Source organism: Electrona antarctica (genome assembly GCF_951216825.1).
Source record: "Electrona antarctica genome assembly, chromosome: 1".
Lineage (NCBI taxonomy): Eukaryota > Metazoa > Chordata > Actinopteri > Myctophiformes > Myctophidae > Electrona > Electrona antarctica.
In genome coordinates, this window is record NC_136806.1 from 29,169,496 (window position 1) to 29,194,597 (window position 25,102).

At 46.0% G+C, this 25,102-nt stretch overlaps 1 protein-coding gene across 1 annotated transcript in view; it reads right to left on the reverse strand.

Annotated features, from left to right (window-relative positions):
- pcdh10b (protocadherin 10b) overlaps window positions 1-24,003 on the reverse strand; it is a gene marked incomplete at both ends in the record, with an annotated part of 28,989 nt that extends 4,986 nt beyond the window's left edge. Inside the window, 4 exons of the mRNA XM_079511884.1 lie at window positions 3,063-3,223; window positions 18,407-18,513; window positions 19,834-19,892; window positions 21,472-24,003. Coding sequence (XP_079368010.1) covers window positions 3,063-3,223; window positions 18,407-18,513; window positions 19,834-19,892; window positions 21,472-24,003 — 2,859 coding nt within the window. The remainder of the gene's footprint in view (window positions 1-3,062; window positions 3,224-18,406; window positions 18,514-19,833; window positions 19,893-21,471) is intronic.
- Window positions 24,004-25,102: the final 1,099 nt, after the last annotated feature.

The following is a 25,102-nucleotide window of genomic DNA, read 5'->3' on the forward strand; positions in this document are numbered from 1 at the left end:
TTTGCGTCCTCACTTTTGTCTTCAAAGTTTGTGTTCACACACCTTTGTCTTTAATATTTGTGATTACACACTTTTGTCTTCAATGTTTGTGTTTACACAGACCCTCAAAGCTGGACATAGGAGGGTCTAGCGCCCCTCAAAAATGTGCACACGTCTCCTCCCTTTTCTACTCCCTCCATTGGCTGCCAGTTCAAAACACTGATGTGTTCAGAGCCTGATCTGATCAGCCTACACGGTCTGAACCGTCCCTAAATCACAACGCTCCACACGTCCCGGACTCTTTCTCCCTCCTGGCTCCCAAACTGTGGAACAAACTACACATTGCAAGAACTGCAGACTCACTCCCAACTCTACCAAGCCGTAATCTGAAGACTACTCACCTCGTCAGACTGCAAAGTACAGAATCAGTGTATTGTTGTTTAGAGTAGACTGATGCTAAGTTCTTGGTTTACCTGTGATTCTAGTTTACTGAGACACTTGTGTTTACTGTTGCTTATTGCAAGTCACTCTGGACAAGAACGTCTGCTAAATGCCTAAATTGTATATTATAGGAAATCAACATTTTAGGACCTCATTGAAAATACTGCAGTTGGAAGTGGCTGAAAGGTGGCCAAATAAATAGCAGATCTACAAGCTCACAAGAGCTTTGAGCTTGTAGAACGACTATGTTCCTGTGTTCAACACCGGCACACGACAAAGTCTAAAAATACAAAAATAATTTATCTTGTGAGGACCAGGAAAATGGTCTAAAATATCAATTTCTCAATGTATTTAATAGTACATTAATACAAGCACACACACACACACACACACACACACACACACACACACACACACACACACACACACACACACACACACACACACACACACACACACACACACACACACACAGAGGAGTGGTGAAGGAGTGTCAGCGACATGCATTAAAAGGAGCCATCCTCTCCCGTAATGAGACGGAGACGTTATGTAATTCTAACATCAGGGGCCGCCATCAGCGCCCGCCGTATGCGCGTCGTAATTGCTTTTGGCACATTTCATTTGGAAGGGCAATGCAGGGGCAGCATAGCGAGCGAGCGGCTGGTGGGTGGTGGATGGGTGGGCGGGCGATTGGGTGGGTGGGGTTGAATGGAGGGGGGGGGGGGGAGTGAACTGAAGTGGAGAGAGAGAGACGGTGAGCTAAGATAAGATGATGACAGGAGATAATGGAAGGACGCTTCACAAAGATGGGAAAGAGTTGTGGGGTGATTTACACGTTAACTGTGCACCAGTGCCTTGTGCCGAAAAATAGATGACTTACAAAAGCTCCTGGAACCGATGGTAAAGCAGGATCCAACGTTGAGGAGCCGTTAGAGCTGGTATGTGGACTTCACGTCTGCTATACATTTAGTAAAATGCCAGTGATGGATGTGAAAAGGATGTGAAAAGCTATTTCTGTGTCGTATATGTACGTCATACGAGAACGGACATTTCCGTTCTCACAAAGGCGAGGGTGTCTCCTCCTCACCAACCTATCTATACATCTCTGTGTGTCTGTGTGTCCTTTGCATATCTCGAACCGTCCAGACTAACTTTACACTTAGAGCACGCGTCACCGAGGTGCCCGAGGGAGTGCCGTGCCGAGTGGGAAGTGGGTCGGATCCGCAGTTGTCCAGAAATATCTAGAACTAAATCCACCAGTCTCTGTTTGTATGGAGATCTCGGTATCTGTCTTTCTTGTCTGTCACCTTCCCACTCCTCCCACTCAGGATCTAACTCCCCACCAAATAGCGCCTACTCTTAGCCTGACTAAACCTGCCTACCAGTATTTGCCATAATTTTGATGTGCATGGACGACGGTGCCAGTTATTACCCTAAACCCAAGTGCTAATGTTTTAACAGCATACTGCGTATGTGTCCACACAACATTGGCTTGCACGGGCCCGATGACAACGGGTACTCTGACAACGGGTACACCGGGTATTGGCCCATAAGGGAGGGGCCATGTGCATTCCCCACATAACAGGCTTTCAATTTCACAAACAAGTAGCCAGTCACAGCTCAAAACGCCACTACATTACATGTCACTTTAAGCGATAGCCTAGAGCTACCATTTCACAAGTGAGGGGCGCTCTTATCATCATACGTCATCATGCATCATCTCGCCAATCACAATTTGCGTCCTCGTCTTCAATGTTGACTGGCCATTCATTGTCAATGGCATTTAATGTTTGTGTTGGGACAATGACGTAAAACTGGCCATTCATTATCAATGGCATTTAATGTTTGTTTTAGGACAAAGTTTGTGTTACACACACACTAAAAGCTGGGCATAGGAGGGGCTAGCGCCCCTCAAAACGTGAGCGGTGCCTCTTATCATGATGATGATGTATATGGTGAACGTCATCATACATGCCACCTTTGCACCTGCCACCCACTATCAACTACATGCCGTCATAATAATTGGGGGCTCGTTTATTTTGCCATTGACTTGGCCTGAAAGGTTTATACAGAATTAAAAGGTTCCGTTAAAAGTCCATAGACTTGGCTGCCACTGTTGGTATCACGGAGGGGGCACACACAAAGCCACGCGTTGGAGGGGCTAGCACTGCTCAACATTAAATGAAACCCTAGGCTGATTGTGTAGTTTGTTTTCCCGGGCAACAGTAAGGGAGAGGGGAGAGTGAACTGAACTTGGGGGTGTGGGGGGGTTACTCACTCAAATAGGCCGGCCTGTAAGGTGCGGCGGCGCTCGGCAGAAAGGCCTCCAACTCTTTCCTCTCCAGAGCGCCGCCGCCTGCAGTGCTGACGGCGAAGGCTGGGGCGGGCTGGCGGTGGCTGGGCTGATGGTGGTGGTGGTGATGAGGGTGGAGGTGATGGAGGTGGTTGTGGTTGTTGTGATTGTGGTGACTGTACGGGTACGGGTGGTGCTGGTGGGTTGTTGTTGGTGGTGGTGGAGGTGGAGGTGGGTGGAGGAGGTGGAGGAGCTCGTGTTGGTGACTGAGGGGCGTCTCCTTGCCGAACGTGGAGAAGGAGCCGGCGGAAGCGGAGCCGGCGGCAGCGAGCTCGGGGGGGTCAAATACCTCGGTGTCGGGGACGGAGTCCATGCCGGGCACGTGCAGGTTGCTGCGGTAGTCGGGTCCCTGGCGGGCCCCGTCCGACGGCACGAAGGCAGGCATCCAGCAGCGGTCCGAGTGGCCCAGCGCCTTGCACTCCTCCGTACAGTTAGAGAAGAGGTCAGCACCTGAGAGAGAGAGAGAGAGAGAGAGAGAGAGAGAGAGAGAGAGAGAGAGAGAGAGAGAGGTTATTGGTCTGACGGTCGACAGCAGGTCACACACACACGCACACATGTAAAAATGCTACGCACGCAATGTTGCATATACAGTATATATAGTATATATATATATATATATATATATATATATATAGTATACAGACTATACACACACAGACTTCAGGTACATTTGTCAAAGCCGTAATCAACCATTTAGAATGTTCACCAACCTTAGCAATTTGAATAATTATTGTGTTACATAAGCTTAATTATTTTAATTATCTAATTCATTAGAGGAGAACTGCTATAGCGCTCGGCTTCCAGGCCAATTTAAAAGCTATTTCTTTTCACGGCAAAAGCCTCGCTCGCCTCGGTCCTCTTCATCAAGAGGCCCGTCAATCAGAGCTTCTTTCTTTTTCGTATCCACAATGGTGTGCTTGGAACATGTGGTCATAAGGCTATACCGACCGCACTGTCATTTATGACGGGGCATTTGCCACCGTGAACTAATCCAATTAATCAGAGTGCGAAGAAAATAAGCACTTTCACTGAATCACTGTCTGTCTGTCTGTCTGTCTGTCTGTCTGTCTGTCTGTCTGTCTGTCTGTCTGTCTGTCTGTCTGTCTGTCTGTCTGTCTGTCTGCCTGCCTGCCTGCCTGCCTGCCTGCCTGCCTGCCTGTCTGTCTGTCTGTCTGTCTGTATCCTTGAGTAAAAGTACATAAGTATTATTTCCAATATGTACTTATAGTAGGCCGACTAAAAGTAGAAAGCAGTTATTGCAGAATGTCCCATTTCACAAGTTTTCAAAAATAAAATGTATACAAAATCTTTTAGATCTACAAGCCCACAATGTGTTGCCTCACAAACATACTCCAGTAAAGCAAAAATACCTCAAATTGGTCCTAAGTACAGTACTTGAGTAAATGTACTTAGTTACTTTAGTTTACACCATAGGTGGGTGTCTGCTCTGTTACCGTCTCGTCTGGGCCTTTGGACATTGTGGATACACGTGTTACAGTGAGTGCGGTGTGTGTGTGTGTGTGTGTGTGTGTGTGTGCGCGTGTGTGTGTGTGTGTGTGTGTGTGTGTGTGTGTGTGTGTGTGTGTGTGTGTGTGTGTGTGTGTGCGTGCGTGCCTGAGTGCGCGCGTGTCTGTGTGAAAAACGAGTTCTCCAAGCCCTCTCAGTCAGTGATCTCACAATAGCAGCGGTGCAATTGGCAGGAGCAGGATTTGTGTGTGCGCGTGCGTGTGTGTGTGTGCGTGCGTGCGAGAGAGAGAGAGAGAGAGAGAGAGAGAGAGAGAGAGAGAGAGAGAGAGAGAGAGAGAGAGATGCGGAGTGCCCCCCTCTTTAGGGCCATTACGTCCGTACTCTCCCTACGCTACCTTTAGCTCAGGCATTAGATTAACGAAACCACAAACTCAATAGTGTAGGATTAACCCCCCCCCACACACGCACACACACACACAGACACCCCAACACTATTGTGTCAAATGAATGGCTTCAGGTACAACACAAAGCCCAGGCTGAGTGCTTCCCGGCCGCTTGTCGAGGGGAACAGTAATTATTTCCACGGCTTTACTGTGTCTTAACAATCCGTCCTCCCCTCAAGAATTTGGGGCTTGAGGGTGGATTTCTCCTTTTTTTTCCAAAGAAAAATAAAGGTGGTGTAATTGCTGTAGCTATTATTATTATTATTATTATTATTATTATTATTATTATTATTATTATTATCATTATGGTAAATAGCTTTTCACATGGTAAGCATTGCTATAGAGTGTTCGTTCAGTAACGGGAGTCTCTCCAGCTCTGTAGTAAACAAAAGATACATGTTCAGGTCAGGATACCAGTTTCATCCAATGAGGAGAGAGAACTCATACAGGATACAGGATAAACATGGTAGGCTGGTGATGGAACAAAACAAGTGAGCGGGCACATCATTTGGAATTGGAACACTATACATTTTAAGCAGAACAATGGGAACTCTTTCCTGATTGGATGAAACTGGTGTCCCACCTGAGAAAGTAGTTTATATTTACTAGCAGGGGAGGAACAGGGAGAAAATGTCATCACTTACAGCACCTTTTAATCACCTTTCGTTAAAAGGAAAAGAAAAGAGGGGGGAAAGGCCAGAATGCCGAGTGCTGTTTTCTTTTCATTTTTTTTTATTCAGGCCAAACATAAGCCTTAAGCCATCTGGGTTCTCTCTCCATTCACCATATGTTTTAGACAGTCTTTCCAGAGCCTATACACGCTTGTTTGTGAAATCTCTAAACGCTAAACCTATTTGTGCGTGCGTGCGTGCGTGCGTGCGTGCGTGCGTGCGTGCGTGCGTGCGTGCGTGCGTGCGTGCGTGTGTGTCGCTGTTTGGAGCGAAAACCTAAACTGTCCCAGCTATAGGGCTATCTCCAGGCTAATCCCTCTGAACACATGCTGATTAGGCTGAGAGCAGCGTGCGTGTGTGTGTGGACTTGTATACTATTCTTGTGGGGGCCACAAGTAAGTAAGTAAGTAAGTAAGTAAGTAAGTAAGTAAGTAAGTAAGTAAGTAAGTAAGTAAGTAAGTAAGTAAGTATAAGTAAGTAAGTAAACAATAAGAGAAGTGAGGAGACTTCTCCTGATCCTCAAGAGACATGCTGGTTTTATGGTTAAAACCGATGTGTGGAGACAAAAAGGGGTTAGGATTAGGCATTTCGAGGTTAGATTTAGGGGTTGGAGTTATATATTAGAGTTATGCCTGCATTATGCTTTGGTGTGATCTGGGCCCCAATCACCACTAAAATGTCGATGTCCTCACAAGTATATACTGTACAAACGTGTGCGTGTTTGTTGTGTGTGTGTGTGTGTGTGTGTGTGTGTGTGTGTGTGTGTGTGTGTGTGTGTGTGTGTGTGTGTGTGTGTGTGTGTGTGTATATGTGTGTGCGTGCATCCGTCCGTCCATGTGTGTCTATTTTGACGGTGTCGGTCAGCAAACAGAGAATCTGCTTTGTTACAAAGCGGATTAATTTGGCTCGCCATCACCAGCAGCTTGGAAACGTGCCCGGGCTTCTAACTAACGAGAGTTTTTTTTCCGTTCGTATTAAATATTAAACCGCCGTTGCCATAAATACACGCCACCGCATTACTTATTAATGAGGCCTCGTGCGCGGTATAAAACCCAGCTCCACGTTGGCCTCAGGTGAAGCCAAGCGTAGGATAAACAACACAGGCTGCTTCTCCGAGGGGACGCGTGGTTAGGTGAACACCAAGTTCAATAAAGATCCACAGTGAAGTGTTATTCTATACCCGACCGGTGACAGATGTGTGGGTATATGATGATGTGTGGGTATATGATGACCGGTGACAGATGTGTGGGTATATGATGCCAATTCCCCCATTTTGTAGCCCGATGGTTCTCAAACTGTGGGGAGGAAATAGGCTCAGCAGCCATTTTGGAAAGAACTCGGGCCTCTTCCTACTAGTCTGTACTTACTTCCGATGATACTAATTAAGGCTCTGTTTTATTTCTGGTCAAAGACTGTCAGAGTGCTGCTATTGGGCATGTTGGCTAACTGCTCACACTCTGCTACAAGAGAATAGGAGAGGCAGCATTCTATCTTTATGCACCAAAATTATGGAACACACTTCCTCTGAAAATCAGAGAGGCCAACTCCACGAACATGTTTAAACAAAAACACACCTATTTAGATTGGCCTTCTCCGAGCACTCTCCTACGTTAGTCCTCCCCATTTAGAGTATTTTTTTTTTATTTTTTTTTATTTTTCTCTCAATAAATGTTGTTAAATTACTAATGTTATTTCCACGATTTTGTATAATTATAACCCTATTGACCTTTTATTCCTATTTTTATTCTATGTCCAGGATTGTATGCATAATCTCTGTGTCGTGCATTGTGGATGATATGTTAACTTGACCTAACTGTAAAGCATTCGATTTATGTAAAGCATTCTGATTTTCTGTCTGATTTGATTTGATTTCGGAACATTTAAAGGTGGTGTTCCAAAGTCACGTGTTTATCCTGTCTCCTGCATGAGTTCTATCCCCTGATTAGGGAGACCCCTGCAACAAACACTATAGCAACGATACTGTACAGCATAACACCAATACAGAAAAACCTGTGACACATTTACAGTATCTGTAACGCCAAATATATAACAAGGCTAGCGTCATGGGAGGTGGGAGACCTTTGTTATTCTCATGGGAGAGATTGAGTTTCAGAGAGATTCAGATGCCTGCTCAGATGTTACGATGAGCACTCAGGGGGGCTGACGTTAGGGGTTAAGTGTCTTGCTCAGGGGCACTTTGACACATAGACCCCGGGGACGGGAGCCTCTCACCCACTCAGCTACAGCGGTACGAGCGCTCAATCTCGTCCAGGGGACAAAAGGAGTGCACGCACAGCCGTGAAAACTGAAACCAAATTCTCTGAATTGTAAAGCGAAATGTGGCATTTAGACCACACTGAGGTGCAGAGATAAGACCGGACCTGAACGCACACGCTAACGCAAAATGAACCAGGTTCGGTTTTGGGGAAAGAAAAGAAGCAGGGACATTTTCTTAACTACTTGAGCCCTATCGTCTCTGGTGGGTGGAAACCTGTAACTGTAACTTTTCAGAATGGTAAAAATAGTAAAAGCAGCAGATCTACAAGGGAAAAAATAATGTATATCTGCTACTTTCAATGTTTTTTTGTAACACTGTAGTATGATGTTCAAGCAGGGCATTCATTTACAAAACAAAACACAAAAAGTTGTGGAGTTATGGAGATCAGAGGTGGCTACCCGATAGCAACTATAGCCTACTTCATAAGACAAGTAGAGAAAATACCCGAGCTCAGAATACATTACTGTATTTTGAGACAACAAAGAAAGAGAAAATAACACAACTCTCTCTAAGTACATCACGCGGAAATGCAGGCCTGAGGGCAACACTAGCTCAAAGACAGATCAGAGACGTCTTCATATTTCTGGACATTTAGGACGGGCACACCGATTAGACACTAAAAATAAGTCAAATTGACCCACTCCTTAGTCATGCTCATGCAACTCCCTCCAGGAACTGTACAAGAAGAGGCGTGTGGTCAAATCTGAAGGACAGGCACCATCCCCAGCCAAAAACTGTTCATACCAGTGCTATAATTTAGGTTTTTTCATACGTTATACCATAATAATTCCCCGCACGACATGTGCACGTATAGGCTATACATTTGCTCGTGGTCAATGGATTAAATGATTAGCAGTCGCCTGACAATGCATGCAATGTATGCGACAAATAGTAGGACTTTAACTTTTAATATCTAGATCTCATGTACATACCTGCTGCTAATAATTCATTATATAATTCATTTATAATTGTACTATTTACCTCACTGCAGGTACATGTCAACTTTAGCGATTACTTACAGTTTTAGATTATTATAACAAAACATACGTTGACCACTTTAGCTCCATTTCAAACTTTGGTTAAACTTTGGGAAAACAGCTGATCAATAAGCTCACAGCGCGTCACATTGCAATGCAACGTGAGCTTGTAGATGTGTTATTTTCAAAAAATGTCGACACACATTTATGAAATGTGACATTCTGCATAGCGAGCAATGCAAGTATTATTATTTGAGGGGTGCTAGCCACTCCTATGTCCAGCTTTGAGGGTTTGTGTAACTATAAACACAAACATTATGTTAACACAAACATTGAATGTCATTGACAATGAATGGCCAGCTTTGAGTGTTTCAAACATTGAAGACAAATGTGAGGACGCAAATTGTGATTGGCTGGAACGAGATGACGTACGATGAATGATGATGTATGATGATAAGAGCGCCTCTCACTTCACACGGGTGTGATAATTATTTTGTCCTAGCAACAGATTATTTCTACACTGTACTACTGCTCATTATACTTAAGTAAATTGTCATAGTCCTTAGACATTGTCATGCTGATGCAAGGGGTAATAAAGGTTATGTAGATGATACCCTCATGGTCCCTGAGCAAACATCTGGCCTGAATTATGAGCCCTTGCATCTGCCTTACATCTGTAAGATCCAAAAGAGCAGTGTGTCAACAAAGTCACTGTCCTTGAGAGAGAGAGAGAGAGAGAGAGAGAGAGAGAGAGAGGTGATAGAGAGGGGGGGGGGGGGTCAGAGACACAGAGACAGAGAGAGACTGACCCTGGTTACACTTAATGTCTCAGGCTGATCTTAGAATTCCATACGATTTCCAGAGCTGGAGTCTGGTGCGAGCAGTGCCCATCAAGCCGGGTAATAACCTTCATTTGGTAATTGGTATGCAGAGGTCGGGAAAATGAATTACTGATCAGCGAGCTGTTACCACGGCAATAACGCAAGGCCCGCGAGGGGGGCGGGGGATTCGACACGGCAGCCGAGGGGGGTGGGGGGTTGGTCGGCGGGGTGAGGAGAACAGAGAGAAAAGGCCGATTCATACAGCGAGAATAGCTGACCCCACAGGGCTTGTAGGTCGGCTGGTCCATCTCACAATTAAGTATAAATCATGCAAAACTTCAACGCTAAACCCTAACCTAACCTCTAAATGCTTAATCATAACCCCAATCTGAATATTGTTCCCTAATTGTAATCCTAATTTATCCTAAACATCTTTTTTGAAAAACAATACAATTTCTCTGCTGAGGAGCAGGGTAATTGTCCTCACAAACAATGTCTATTTCTCAAATTGTACCATACACACACTATCCACAACTGTACAAATACACGCACACGCACACACAGACACAGACACTCACACACTCACACACACACACACACACACACACAGCGGCTCATTCTGCCGAGTCAAAAGCAAAGCAGTCTCACAATCACGCCTGTGATGAAAAGCAAAATATATTACATATTACATAAGTAGCAACGCACGTTTGGACAAAAAGTCTTCTCAAGGGTGTTGATTAGTAACCTGAAGACGGCAGGCGATAGATCTCCACCCACAGACACGTTTGATGACGTCTACATGGATTAAAGCAAAAATAACGTCTCATGAAAGAAAGGTTTTGTATGGCCAAGTCCTAATTTTGAAACAGTGTGAAAGGACTCCCACCACACACTAGCACTGTTTCCTAAACTAGTATGTAAAATGATCAATGTTTTAGTAATATTGTTCCTGCTGTACTACATACTGTAATGCCAACCAGCTGAAGACATCCATGATTGAAATCCCAGATTGAGGCTTTAACCTTTGCTTTTATGAAATATGGCAGCACATTATGGTTTTATGGAAGATGCTTCTGAACATAATTGCTATTCTGTTCACTTCAAATGCTCTAATCTTAAAATAATTAAATAGCGTATCGTTGTAGATCTGCTATTTTTGCTGCGCTTCCATAGAAGACATGCTGGCTTCTATGGAAACGAAAAGACTGACATTTAGTTTAATACCATTCCTCTAAATTCAATGCATCGGCTAAAATATTTAAACCCTAGCATCCCTTTTCTGGGGCAATCATTTTAGTATAGGGTTTAAGTGGTTAAGAGATTTTAATTTCTTAATACCTGCATCTCAAAAGCACCAATGCAAAGACTTTGGTGCTTCATATTGGTACGTCATCAAGATTGGTAAAAGTGCATTTATATTGGTATTTTTCCAAAAACGCTTTACCGATCCAAAAGTGCATTTTTACACACACACGCGCACGCAAGCAAGCAAGCAAGCACGCACGCATGCACGCACGCACGCACGCACGCACGCACGCACGCACGCACACGCACACGCACACGCACACACACACACACACACACACACACACACACACACACACACACACACACACACAGACAGCGAAGGAAAGCCACGCAAAGCTACCAACCTGCTCATTTGAAGCAGTTAGAGTCTTGCACAAGGACATTCACGACATTAACAAAGGTGGAGCCGGGGGGCTGTGCTATTTAGCAAAAAAGAAATCATGCAAAAAAATCTGAGGGGTTCCTCAACATGAAAACATTTTGAAAAGCACACTAATGTAGGAGGAGGCCACTCAGCAGAACGTGACGGGCCTTTCAACCACAGACTCATGGAGCTCTGGGAACAGGGCCAAATAGGTTGCAGGGGCCGGGCGGGCCGGCGGAGGCCAAAACAAAACGCTCAATTCATTCGCTCACTCAGCTCACTCACTCATCCCCTGTCGGCTCCATTCACTCTCTTCTTCATTCCTTCACACTCCCACTGGGGATGCAAATTTTAGCCGCTTCTTATCACATACAAGATTTACCGAGCACGACACCCAACATGCAACTGAGTATAACTGGGGCTTCACACGCTTGTTGTTTGTATCATTTTCCCATGGCATTGAAAATAGCTGAAAATTAGCACACCCACGCGCACACACACACACACACACACACACACACACACACACACACACACACACACACACACACACACACACACACACACACACACACACACACACACACACACACACACACACACACACACACACACACACACACACACACATTCGCAGGCCTCCCCTACATTCCTCCATGTAGCCCCCCTCCCCCCTTTATTTTAATTCTCCCCCTGCCTTTAGGGCCACATGTGAGCTCATACAATAGGGGCCAATCCCACTGAGTTATGAATGTGTGTGTGTGTGTGTGTGTGTGTGTGTGTGTGTGTGCGTGCGTGCGTGCGTGCGTGCGTGCGTGCGTGCGTGCGTGCGTGCGTGCGTGCGTGCGTGCGTGCGTGCGTGCGTGCGTGCGTGTGTATCTCGCCGCTCAGCCGTAGGGGACGCTTCAGTGCCGGGGGGCTAGACGGGGACCTGTCATCATCGGCCCCCTGGTTTGCAGCGCTAACTTGTTGTGTTTTCTTTCGTAAACGAACACTGTATGATCCTAGTGCGTCACACAAAAGCATGAACAGTAGCAGATCCACAATGTGTCGAGCTATGAGGTTTCCACCCGACATAGACCATTTACCAAAAGTTAAAAAAGTTAAAAGTACTCATTGATTTACAAAGTGTCGAGATTTGACCCGTTGCAAGCAATGTTTTAATAGCCAAACTATGAGACCAGGCTTAATGCAGGTTTCGTAATAATAATCCAAATCTCCAAACAAGCAACCAGGTGCTAAAGTTTTCAAATCATTGTAGCTCCACTACAATGATAAAGAAAACAATACAATATTAGCCTCATGCATGTAGTGGAGTAGAAGTAAAGCACCCCAAAATTAAATTACACATACTATAGGCTACATGTACTTATAGTTACTCTCAGCTCTATGCTAGAGCTCTCCAGAGTTACACGTTCAGCATTTGTCTCACTTTCATGACCGCCGGACGTATTTACTGCTACACCAGAGAGAGAGAGAGAGAGAGAGAGAGAGAGAGAGAGAGACGACTGCTTTATGTGCGTTTAGAATTTTATTTGAACACTGCCAACGTGGAGTTAATATTTTATGCCCCCTCGTAATTCTGGGACAGTCGGTATTTCTTGCCGTAGAGCAGTGTTTCCCAAATTATTATTATTATTATTATTGAGACACTATATTAGGGGTGTGTGTGATTCGCTTAATGTTTTCTTACTCAACAATAAACAAACCAACATACAGTATAAGTGTATACAGGGTATCTGCACATTTATAAAGTGACAAATAAGACCCAGTTCAAATATGATTATTTTGGGGGGAGTCTGGGGACCCTTGTAGTAGACGTAGAGGCACGAGGCGCCAGTAGTTTGCTCTTCTTGCGGGCCGTCGAAACATGAGCGCATCCTTCAACCTAAAGACTTTTTTTTTAACTGTTGACTTTGGGTACCCTTGTTGTGGCATAACAGGATACAGTTTGCGTTGTTAGTGGCAGAATTATCAGCAGGCTTAGTGGCGGGTTTTAAAGCGATTATTTGCTGTGCATTAAGTCTTTGTTTGATTAGAATAATTGATAGTGTGGGCTTAGCGCTGCCTTCCGCTTTCCCGCACACTGCAGCTCCGGGAGGAGAGCGAACGGCACAGGGGCTTATTTTCCCTGGCTGTTGCTAATTGAGTCGGACTGTTTGGGCAGGGAGGACACGCCGTAGAAGCGACACAGAAATGCTCCGTTCCATCTGTGCTCCCTGCAGAGCGGAGCTTGTGGCCGGCATTCGGTTCACTGTATTGTCATTTTTACTGGGGGTGAAATCAGTGAAATCGTCAGTGGCGGGCGGGTACTGTACGTACTGAACGTTTTCATGTCAAGGACCCCCAAATGTATATACCCAAATCTGGGAAAAAAATTATAAAACTAGAACTGTAATCCACGTAACTCGAGAACAGTTCGCCCCACCTACTTAAAAAATGCACCAAGTCTCTCTGTGTGTGTGTGTGTGTGTGTGTGTGTGTGTGTGTGTGTGTGTGTGTGTGAGTGTCTGTGTCTGTGTGTGCGTGTATTTGTACAGTTGTGGATAGTGTGTGTATGTACGTCTGTAATCCACGTAACTCGAGAACCGTTCGCCCCACCTACTTCGAATTCGACACACGCGTTACCATCGTTACATACTCTGTGCTCTACAGCCCGGCACCGGTCAAGTATGTGTAAAAAACTAAAAATAGCCAAATGCTAAAGTGGTTAATATGATCGTGATGCTATATTAACTAGTTTTTGCTGGGGTCCCTTAATTGAGGACCCCAATTTTCACCCCAAAATGAACCGGAAGCAAAATGGCCTAAAGCTTATGTGGCTGTATGTATACTGTGCTCTTATACGTTATCAGAAGTGTTAATATTGCAACCACGAGGTATCGACGATTTAGTAATGAGCCACAGCACAAACATCGATGTCCTGTTCAATCACCTCAATCTGAGCCTCAATTCCAAGAAAAAAGGGTTTTATGATCGCGGTAACAATGGCGGTGGACGTGGGGGGGGATCGTTTCATTGCCTGACCACAGCGGAAGCGAGCGTTGCCTAGCAACGGGGACGCTGCTAGCCGGTGGATATCAGAGAGACCATTCTGAATTCATAAATACCCCAAAAAGACGTCAAAGACGTCTTCTGCGACGAGCGCCATTGGAATAAAAGACGTCAAAGACATATTCAACAGTAAATGAGTTAACCACGCTCAAATCTGCAGATTTGCAAAAACTAAATGTTTTTGCAGATCTACAAGCTCACAATACGTCGCAACGCACCAAAGCGAGTTTGGTTCTAGAGCGCGAGGGAGTCCCAAAGTATAAAGGGATTTAAGTGATCATGGCTGTTATACCATTAATGTGGTTATAAATGTAGGATTTAATCAATAGGTTTTCAAAAAGAGTTTTTTGCATTACCATTAAGACAAAACAAAACAAAAACTACAGTGATGCACGATTCTGCTTCTGTGCTAACTGCTAAGAGGCGACAATGGGTGGGGGTACGCCCCAATACTATGTTGTTATGAAAGACAACAATTAACTAATTGTTCCACTAATACAGTGGGTTCCGGGTACCCCCACGGGGTGCTTGAGGATATATGGGTGTGTAACTCTGAGAGTGTACAAGTGGGTTCCACTTGTAGACTATACACACTCAGAGTTAGGGACTTTGCAATGTAGATTGGGCTCCCAGAGACAGAAATGGTGGGTCTGTGGTCTAATGCATATTAAACAGGGGGGGTTCCTTGAAATTAAAGGTTTGAGAACAACTGCATGAATATTCATTATTTTTTCTTTTGAACGCAGTCAGAGTAGTGCTTACCGGTAAGAATTATCCTGTATTTGAAAGTCCATTTCTGGGACACGATGCAGGTAGATCTTGGATCAGTGATCGGGTTTTTTTATTCTTCTTTTTTTTTTGTCACATAATCTCCTCAGGTGCCGTTAATTTAAATATTCAAATATGCAAATACATGCAAATCAGCACAAGACTCCAAAAGATATATTAAATGCAGTGTCCTCTTTCGCTGCCTGGTTCAGCCCACATTGTTGTAGGAAGGGTTAACGTAATGCGTGAGTACAACTCTCTCCCAAATAAATGAACGACCCCCCCGTGAACTATACCTTCATTCCCCACACGCCGCACCCGTAGGCTCATTTGCACACGTTAATTTTGAAACCGATTTGAAAGGAGTGTCAGTGTGAATGAACCGCAATAGCCACGTGCGTGTGTGCGTTTAACTCTTATGGTTGCGGTATGACCCTTCCGTGACCTCGAGGTCACACATGCACACACACACACACACACACACACACACACACACACACACATACACACACACACACACACGCACGCACGCACGGACGCACCCACCCACACACACACACACACACACACACACACACACACACACACACACACACACACACACACACACACACACACACACACACACACACACACACACACTCTCTCTCTCTCTCTCTCTCTCTGTGTGTCAGATCCTGTGTGTCTCAATAGAAGAGCAAGGAGACACAGTACAACCACCCCAATTGTATAAGTTATATTGTATTAACATACTCTACCTGGTAGAGTATGTTAATACAATATAACGTCTACCATACTGATTGGACAAAATTACATTGCATAAATTCTTTTTTTTTAAAGTTACAGTGCCACTTTAAGCTTCATGTCACATTAACTAATTCATTAATTAACGAAGCCTAACGTCCCAATTCTGGGGGACAAAAATAGGTGATCTGCGAGCTTGCGGCGTGTCATGCAAAAACATGTATTTCTGTGGTCACAGCCAACAGCTCGTTAAAAATATTCTCTTGCGTGATAAGGTAGGAAATAAAAAAAGGTAGTGTTTAAAAAGATCACCGTTTCCCTTTGGCAACGACGACAAGCGGGTTGCGAGAAAAATGTGCTTAGGCGAGACTAGAAGTGGGTGCGGTGAAAAAGTCAAATCCAGAATTTTAATAAAGCTTTTTAACACTCGAAATTGAACACTTCAGAGTCTCTATTATCCGGCGAAACGTTAAGCCAATCTTACAAGCTCACAACACAGCAGCATGCTGTGAGGCTCGTAAGATGAAAAAAAAAGAAAAAAAGACTAGGCCTGCCCCATTGAGTGAATAAAGCAAAGGTTCACAATAGAGGTGCCAAGGAAGCGACAGGGACTGAACTATCACACTGCCGGCATATTAGATTAGATCGTTGAATACGCCCAAAATGTCCCACCTTTCCCACCTCAGAGACAGGGGACTTGAAATCTAAATAAAAAAGGGAGAAGCATGGAATCCTTTCCAGTCCTTAAAGTGAGCAGGCCACAGGCCTATGTCCTCCTACTCGCAACTACTCAAGTAAGAATAAGAACCCCATATCCATATGCGGGGAGGGGGGGGAGGGGGGTGTCGCACAGCCACATGGATTAGGTATTTGCAGTGACTAATTCTACTGACTTTTTGTTTTTGTTTTTGTAACAGACTACATGACTATATTCTACAATTCAGGAAACACACATACAACAGCCAGACTTTCATCTATAAGGCCAAACCTTGCTGGCCAAAAGGTTTGTTGTGACGTGAAATGATTAAGACTATTTTAATTATTCACAAAATGTGATCAGAACACATAATGTGGACAAGATGTCGCAATGAATCAGAGAATGGTAAATATACTCACAATGTCCATTTTGCTCTGGCCAAGATGGCACACTAGTCTATGAAAGAGAATTCTTCCTCACATGTTGGTTGAAATGTCTGGCAGACAGTGCATCATGCATGAGCAGTCTACCGACGGAATAATCACCACCTGTCCCTTGGACAGAACACTTTCACAACACATAATCACCATCGGTCGACTGTATAGACCACCTTCACAACACAATCACCACCTGTCCACTGTACAGACAACTTTCACAACACAATCACCACCTGTCCACTGTACAGACCGGCCTCTTCCAAGTGCACATATGACATACGACGTATACGACGACGTTGATGAACGAATGAAGATGGACAACGTTCCGGGTGTGGACTTTGGTCCCCTACTTTTTCCCCTGTACATCAAATCTCCTCTTCGAAAACATCTGATCTACAAGCTCATCACTGAATGATCAAGTTCAAGTGTTAATAACTTATAACGGTATATTAATGGTTAATTGCACTGTAATTGGTGCGCTCTATTTCCCCTCACTACACTAAATCTCTTTAGCCATAAAGAGATGATCTACAAGCTCCGTAGATCAGCTGTTAAAAAGTGTTCAAGTGTTAAAAAGCTGTGTTTGGGTGGAGGTCACTTTCCACCAGCTCATTAAAACATTGGATTTGACTTTTGAATTTGAATGATTTTTTTTTACACTGCCCACTTGTAGTCTTGTCCAAGCACTTTACCCCTCGCGACCCTGTCCGTGTCCTTGTGCATTTCATGTACTGTACACGCCTGCTACTACAGTACATATAGTAGCACTGTTGTCGGGCAGAAACCTTGTATCTCCATATTCCAACTATTAGACTAGTGTGCGGACTAGTTTGTGCATACATTAATACCCTAGTTCCTCATATAAGAGTGTTGCACAACGGTAGTGGCATTTTTTATGTAGGCTATTAATGCATTTCTTTAATGATAAAAAGAACGCTTTTGGACATACTTAAACTGCTTTACCCAACAGTGACAACATGCTCTCTCTCTCATATATATATATATATATATATATATATATACATACTATACACGCACGCACGCACGCACGCACGCACGCACACACACACATACACACACACACACACACACACACACACACACACACACACTATTCTCTCCCTTCTCACAAAATAAAGCGACAGAATAATGGAGCGAATACAAAAACATAATAAATCACCCACTTCTTTAGTCTTGTAAACCTGTGATGTGACAACGATTTTTCAATATAAACAAAAACATGTGCACCATATTTGTTCCATTTGTTCACTCTCAGAGTTACAGACACGTAAGGTTTCCCCAGCAAACGATGTTGAGGGCCAGAGCAATACAAAACCATGCACAGATTTTACCATCTGTTTTCTTTTTCTACCCGACTCCTAACAGCCTGGCCATACTTGGTTTGCACAATTATAGCCTTTTAATATCATCTTTTTATTTAATTTATTTATTTTGGCTTTTATTTATTTTATTTACTCTGCTATATCCACAGTACTCTGTAACTGGATTTGAACTGCTGTGCTGCCTTTTGGAGACTGAATTTCCCTCGCGGCATCAATAAAGGTCTTATGAGACAGCTGAACACATGATGTGGGTGAACTTACCAGAGGAGTGTCCCCTGTTGGTGGCGTCATGGTCACTGTCACCCTGCTCGCTGTCTCCGTGACCACTGTCCTTGGAGCTGACCAGGTCTGCCTCCTGGAAGGCTGAGCTGCACCGCACCACACAACACAGGGAATGATCAATAACGGTCAACAATGATCAGTGACTCTTTCCTAACAACACAGGGAATAATCAATTGCTTTCTAACTGCCCCATAATGACTTTTCTGTTTTTTTTATTCCTGGCCTAGCCAGTAGCCCCTTCACCATCATCATCATCATCATCATCACCACCATCATTATCGGTATACCGGTAGGCTCTTATTCTGTGTAAAATGGTCGATCTACAGGGTCACATCGCATGACTCATTGATTGTGAGCTTGTCGGTCGGGAGTTTTTACATACATTACATACATTTTGCGTAGAAGGGGGGATAATAATAAATAAATAAACTGCAGAATGAGTACAGAGCCACCCAGACAATTAAGAATTAGTTTACAAATTGTAGAGGGTTGAAGTGGTTAAATGGTTAAAAGATATGTCGCCCAACCAATGAGGCCCGAGGAATTTACCTGGTGATCAATCGTCCAAAAACAGGTGACCAAATAAACTAAATAGTTTGTCGTCTCTACAGGGTGGATATGTCCTAATGTCCAAAACTGTTACTTTTCAGGATTCAAATCAAGTAGCAGATCGACAAGTTTTGATGTTATGTGACGCTGTAGTGTGATCAACTAGGGTGTTTACGAGAAAAAAAACAAAAAGTCAGAATATGGTGATAAGATGTTTCTACCTGACAGCGACGAAGTTTTCTTTGCATTTTCTTTGTGATTGTTTTACTTTACTGTACACTGACTAACGGTATGTGCAGGTTTTTATACATGAGTAGTATACTACTGGTACATGTCTATAGTTATTATCATATCTGTGTATACTGCATGTATCTGTATTTAAAGGTGTGTACTTGTACATGTGCATGTACACTACATGGCATTATGTATAATGTTTGCCATGCTCAAGCAAGTGGCAGTTAACACAGATATACAAATGCTTTTTATTTGTTTTATTTTTTTATTTTACAATTTGCAATGAACCACTTGAACCCCGGCATCCATATTCTGTTCTTTTTTTGGTGTAGAAGGGAAACCAAGAACGACATGATTACTAAGTAATGAGGGGTTAAGTTGTTAAATGTCTTAGTGGGGGGTCCCTGCTTCATCTCTCTCTCTCTCTCTCTCTCTCTCTCTCTCTCTCTCTCTCTCTCTCTCTCTCTCGGCTAAGGAGCTGCTGGGCCTGAAAAAGGCTGAAGACCCCCAGGTTCACGTGGTTAATGCAACCATTTTCTCTTCCGTACCCCTTTTTGTGTGTGTGCCTCTCTTACCAAATGAAAATGAAATAACTTATCACAGAAACAGGTGGAAATATTTACCTGTTGACACGGCGCGGCCTGTCCACCAGGTAGCTGAGTTCAGCTCGTTGCTGTTTGCTCTGGAAGACATGAAGGACTGTTATTGCCTCAGCTTATACTCCACTGTGCAGCCTTTACATAACATGATTAGCATATTGTCCCTGTCGGGTGGAAACCTTGTACTTCCAAAAAGCAGCACTTATCTTCAGTACAATGGGGGGCAGGGACACCTGTAACCTGTATTCAAATGGATATACTATTTAGCCACACACTCTTAACCATTTTCACGTACAATAATGATACCAGCCGATCTACATGCTCACAACGAGACGCCATTTGACGCGTCGTGGCCTTCAGGTCGGCTATTTTCGCTACTTTTGCGTGGTACTCTTGTGACAAAGTAGGCCATACATACTAGTATTATCGAAACATAACAGAGATACAAGTTATCTGTCCGACAGTGACAATATAGAGTACATTTCTTTTTAAACAGAAAAAGAGATTCACCACCAGTGATAATAACACAGCCCACACAAAGCGCCATGTTGATGTGAGGTGGGATGAGGATGAATCGTGTTCGGTAATCCAAGGTACAGGGGGGCATTTTGGTGAGGTGTGTGTTTTTTTTTGGGGGGGGGGGGGCATATGCTGGATAAGGTATGCCCCCCCCCACAGATATGTTGCCAAGACGTGAGATGAAGTGCTGCACCTATTGGTGCTGGCAGCGCTACACACGCATCTTTGTTCTAGTGCCAGTCAGCAACAGCGTGACCGGGATGCTTAATGTCTGGCTTTCGCTCTCACAAGGGACCGTCCTTTACAGTGCATGCCACGTGCACGCTCGCACATGCAAATGCGGGGACGATGGGATGCCACACACACACACACACACACACACACACACACACACACACACACACACACACACACACACACACACACACACACACACACACACACAGGAGGAAGAACAAAACACAGACACAACCATCAGCCTCCAAGGCACCTTATGTTATGCTTATTAATGCTTATCTGTGTCTTAATCCATTTTGTTATTTAAAGGCGGCACTAAAACACTTTGGTTCAGCAGCATATAAACATGCAATCATCACTGTTGCAGGGGCCCCGGGCCCCCCATGGGGGCCACAAAGGCAACATGTCAGCAACCGGTAGCCTAATAATCATGTTTGCTTTAGTGGTGCTCTGGAGGATGTTGCAGGCTTATGCGTTATGCAAAACAACAAGGCCATTTGTTAAGACACTGAGGCCTGGCATGCAGACTGAGGGGTATTAAATCGGACATGGAAATGGCTCATGTATGAACGTTGGATCTATCATGTGCCTTAGTTCTCATTTATTTTCCTGCAGTTATCATGTTAGGGATGTTTTAAATGTGATCGTCCCCCATAGGGCAGTATCTAACAGGCAGGCTTCCATTGTTCAGCTATAACAACACAATCCAGGGATAAAGGCTGTGATTTATGGATTATTAGGCTATCCCACATGCTGGGGGGATTGGAAATGGTAAACATGGGATATATTTATACACACTATGGCCCTCAACGCTCTTTTCAATCTGATAGTGTAAATATATGTACACGGTCACGGAGTTAAATGAACAGTGGGGATTTTGCTGTGCAGTGGATGAGAGACTCTTACCTCGTTTGATAAAATGCTGCCATTTGATATGATGTCTGGTTGCTGGTCTGTGTAGCCTGTCACTATGGCCCCACACGGGTTGTGATCGGTGTCTGTGCTCCTAGACGGACTCCTCGGCTTCAGGAACATGAGGTCAGTTTTGGCCGACTCCGGTGTTAGACACACCTGGTAGCAATAGTTCTGGTTTTGGTGGTGGGAGCCGAAACTCCCGGACTCCTCGACAGGGACCTGGGCCGTGCCGACTGGCCCGGTCACGTTAACGGCACTCTGCACCAGCATGATGTCGGACTTGCTGAGCTTTTTCTTGTTGCGGGCCGCACGGCCCTGCCGCGAGCAGCATGAGCTGCAGCCCAGGCAGCATTCGCTGGTCAGGCATGTGTAGAAGTTGAGCTTCTTGTCCTTCTGACAGCGCACCGCCAGTACGATCATGGCCAGCAGGAAGATGAAGGACACGGAGCCCAGGGCGATGATGAGGATGAGGGTGAGGTCCAGGGCCCCGTCCTTGGCCTTGGCGGCTCCGCCGCCCCTCTCCCCGGCGGAACCTCGGCCCTCCGCCACACTGTCCACCAGAACCACCAGCACGCTGGCGCTGGAGGAGAGAGGCGGCTGCCCGTGGTCCCTCACCTCGATCAGCAGGTCATAGAGCTGGTGTGGGTCCCGCTTGGTGGACACCCGACGCGCCGTACGCAGCTCGCCCGTGCGCCAGTCCATGCGGAACATGCCGTTGTCGTTGCCCCGCTGGATGCTGTAGGAGAGTCGTGCATTCTCGCCGTCATCTGCGTCCATGGCCACCACGCGGGTCACCAGGTAGCCGGGCTCTGCCGTGCGGGGCAGCGGCTCCCGGGCCGTGCCGTTCTTCCCCAGGGGGGCCAGCACCGAGGGGGGGTTGTCATTCTGGTCCACCACGATGACTTTCACCGTGGCGTTGGAGGAGAGCTCTGGGCTGCCGGCATCCTGGGCCTGCACCATGAAGGTAAATTCCTTCAGCTGTTCATAGTCAAAGGAGCGCAGAGCGTAAAGGTAGCCCGTCTCCTCGTTGATTGACACATAGGTCTTCACTGACATGCCCTGAATATCACACTCCAGTATGGAGTAGCTTATGAGAGCGTTCTGACCGATGTCTGGGTCCAGAGCCGTCACCGCGTGGATGTACGCCCCTGGCACGTTGTTCTCAGTCACATACACATCATAGATGGACTGTGTGAACGTCGGCGCGTTGTCGTTCTCGTCCGACACATGCACTTTGATCGACTTGCTGGTGGCGAGGGAGGGTGAACCTTTATCCCGAGCGACCACGGTCACGGAGTATGAGTCTGCCTGCTCTCGGTCGAGCGGCCCGTCCGTCAAGATGGTGAAATAATTCTGAAAGGACGACTTCAACTTGAACGGAACGTCGCCGAGGATCTCGACGTGGATCTGTCCGTTCTCCTCGGCGTCCCTGTCCGTCACGCTCAGCAGCGCTATGACGGTGCCGGGGGCCGCCTTCTCGCTCACCGACTCAGTCACAGTGCTGAAGGTGATCTCCGGAGCGTTGTCGTTCAGGTCCGTCACTTTCACCAGGACCTTGCAGTGCGCGGGCACGGCGTTCGGCCCGAGGTCTTTGGCCTGGACGAATATCTGATACAAGCCGCTCTCCTCGAAATCCACCTCGCCGCGCACCTCGATGCGCCCGGTGCGTGCGTCGATGCTGAACAGATCCTTGACGCGGCCGGAGATGTGGTTGCTGAAGGAGTAAACAATCTCTCCGTTCTGGCCCTCATCCTGATCGGTGGCGTTGAGCTGGATGACCAGGGTTCCGACCGGCGCGTTCTCCGCGATGCTGACCGTGTACACGGGCTGATCGAACACGGGCACGTTGTCATTGGAATCCAGAACTTTAACCACCAGCAGAGCGGTGCCCGTCCGGGGAGGCTGGCCCCCGTCCACGGCCGTCAGCACGTACCTGTGAGCCGCCTGCTGCTCCCGGTCCAGCGGCTTCTCCAGGACCAGCTCCGCGAATTTGTTGCCGTCCGTCTGCGTCTGAACGTCCAGGTAGAAGTAGTTGTTCGTGGTGATATCGTACGTGCGCAGCGCGTTGGAGCCCACGTCCGGGTCGTAGGCGCTCTCCAGCGGGAAGCGGGTGCCCGGCACGGCGCTCTCCGAGATCTCCACCGTGATGTCGGTCTCGGGGAACGCGGGCGGGTTGTCGTTGATGTCCACCACCTCGATCTCTACGCGGAACAGCTCCAGCGGGCTCTCCAGGAAAACCTCCATGTTGAGCTGGCAGGTGGCGCTCTGCTTGCAGATATGCTCCCTGTCGATCTTCTCGTTGACGAACAGCACGCCGTTCTCCAGGTTCACCTCCAGGTATGGCGTCCGGGAGCCGGGCACCACCTGGAAGCGACGGGAGGCCAGCTTGGTCAGGTCCAGGCCCAGGTCCTCGGCGATGTTCCCCACCAGCGTGCCGTGGTCCGCCTCCTCCGGCACCGAGTAGCGGATCTGCGAGAGCGCTCCGTCCGTGACGCACAGGATTGTCAATAGCAGCACAAACATCGCCGACAAAAAAACCCCGCAAAGTGCACTTGTGAAAAAAAGTAAATGAAGAAGAAAATTTAAATCTCTCTTATTATCCTCTTTGATTCGATAAAGCGTCAATTCCCATGATCACATTCAGTCCCGAGGAAAAGTCCCGCACGAAACGCGTAAAAGTCCCCCAGAAATGTGGATCAAGCTCTGAAGAAGAAAAAACAAACAAACAAACGTGCCCTCATTCAGTTACAGTCCCGTCAAAAACAAGAGACATTTTGATTTGCCAGTGCGGCTATGATTACCGCACAAAAAGAGGCGATTTGCAGCAGCAGCAGCAACTGCTCTCAGACACGCACTCAAGTCTATTCAGCGCAACATTCCAGAGAGGCGCAGTATCAACTGCTGGAGTGATGTGGGTAGGAAAAAAAAAGAAAAGTCAAATAAAAAAATATATATCTCAATTTTGGAGAAATTTAATAAAACTATAATCCACACAACACGCACGAGATGTATTCCGTTCCTTTCTGGTTTGTCCTAAATAGCTAAAAAATGTATTTTCTCGGACTTGTCCCTTTATCTTTCTCCTCCTCTCTTTCTCTCTCTGTGTGTCTCCTATGGTACCCTGTGCTCCTCTCCTCATCCACCAACACTGAACGCTGTTCCCTCGACTGTTGGCTTTTTCCGCAGCGCGCCTCCCCTCGGCAGCGACACGGGCCGTCCGTCAAGCCCGCAGCCTCCTCCTCATTGGACGGCAGCGACGCCTGTCAACTCGGCGTGGTTCGGCCCCCAACACCCCCCTCTCAGTCCCCCCATCTCACTGAGACTCTCTCTCTCTCTCTCTCTCTCTCTCTCTCTCTCTCTCTCTCTCTCTCTCTCTCTCTCTCTCTCTCTCTCTCTCTCTCTCTCTCTCTCTCTCTCTCTCTCTCTCTCTCTCTCTCTCTCTCTCTCTTTTTCAGTGTGCGAAGTGAAGATTAGAGTACACAGAGACAAAAGACTCGGGGGCTGCCTTTTGAGAGAGAGAAACCCCCCCAAACACCCAACAGACATGGAACTGAAAAGACATTTAGTTTATGATTAATATCGGCAGCAATGTATTAACACACACACACACACACACACACAC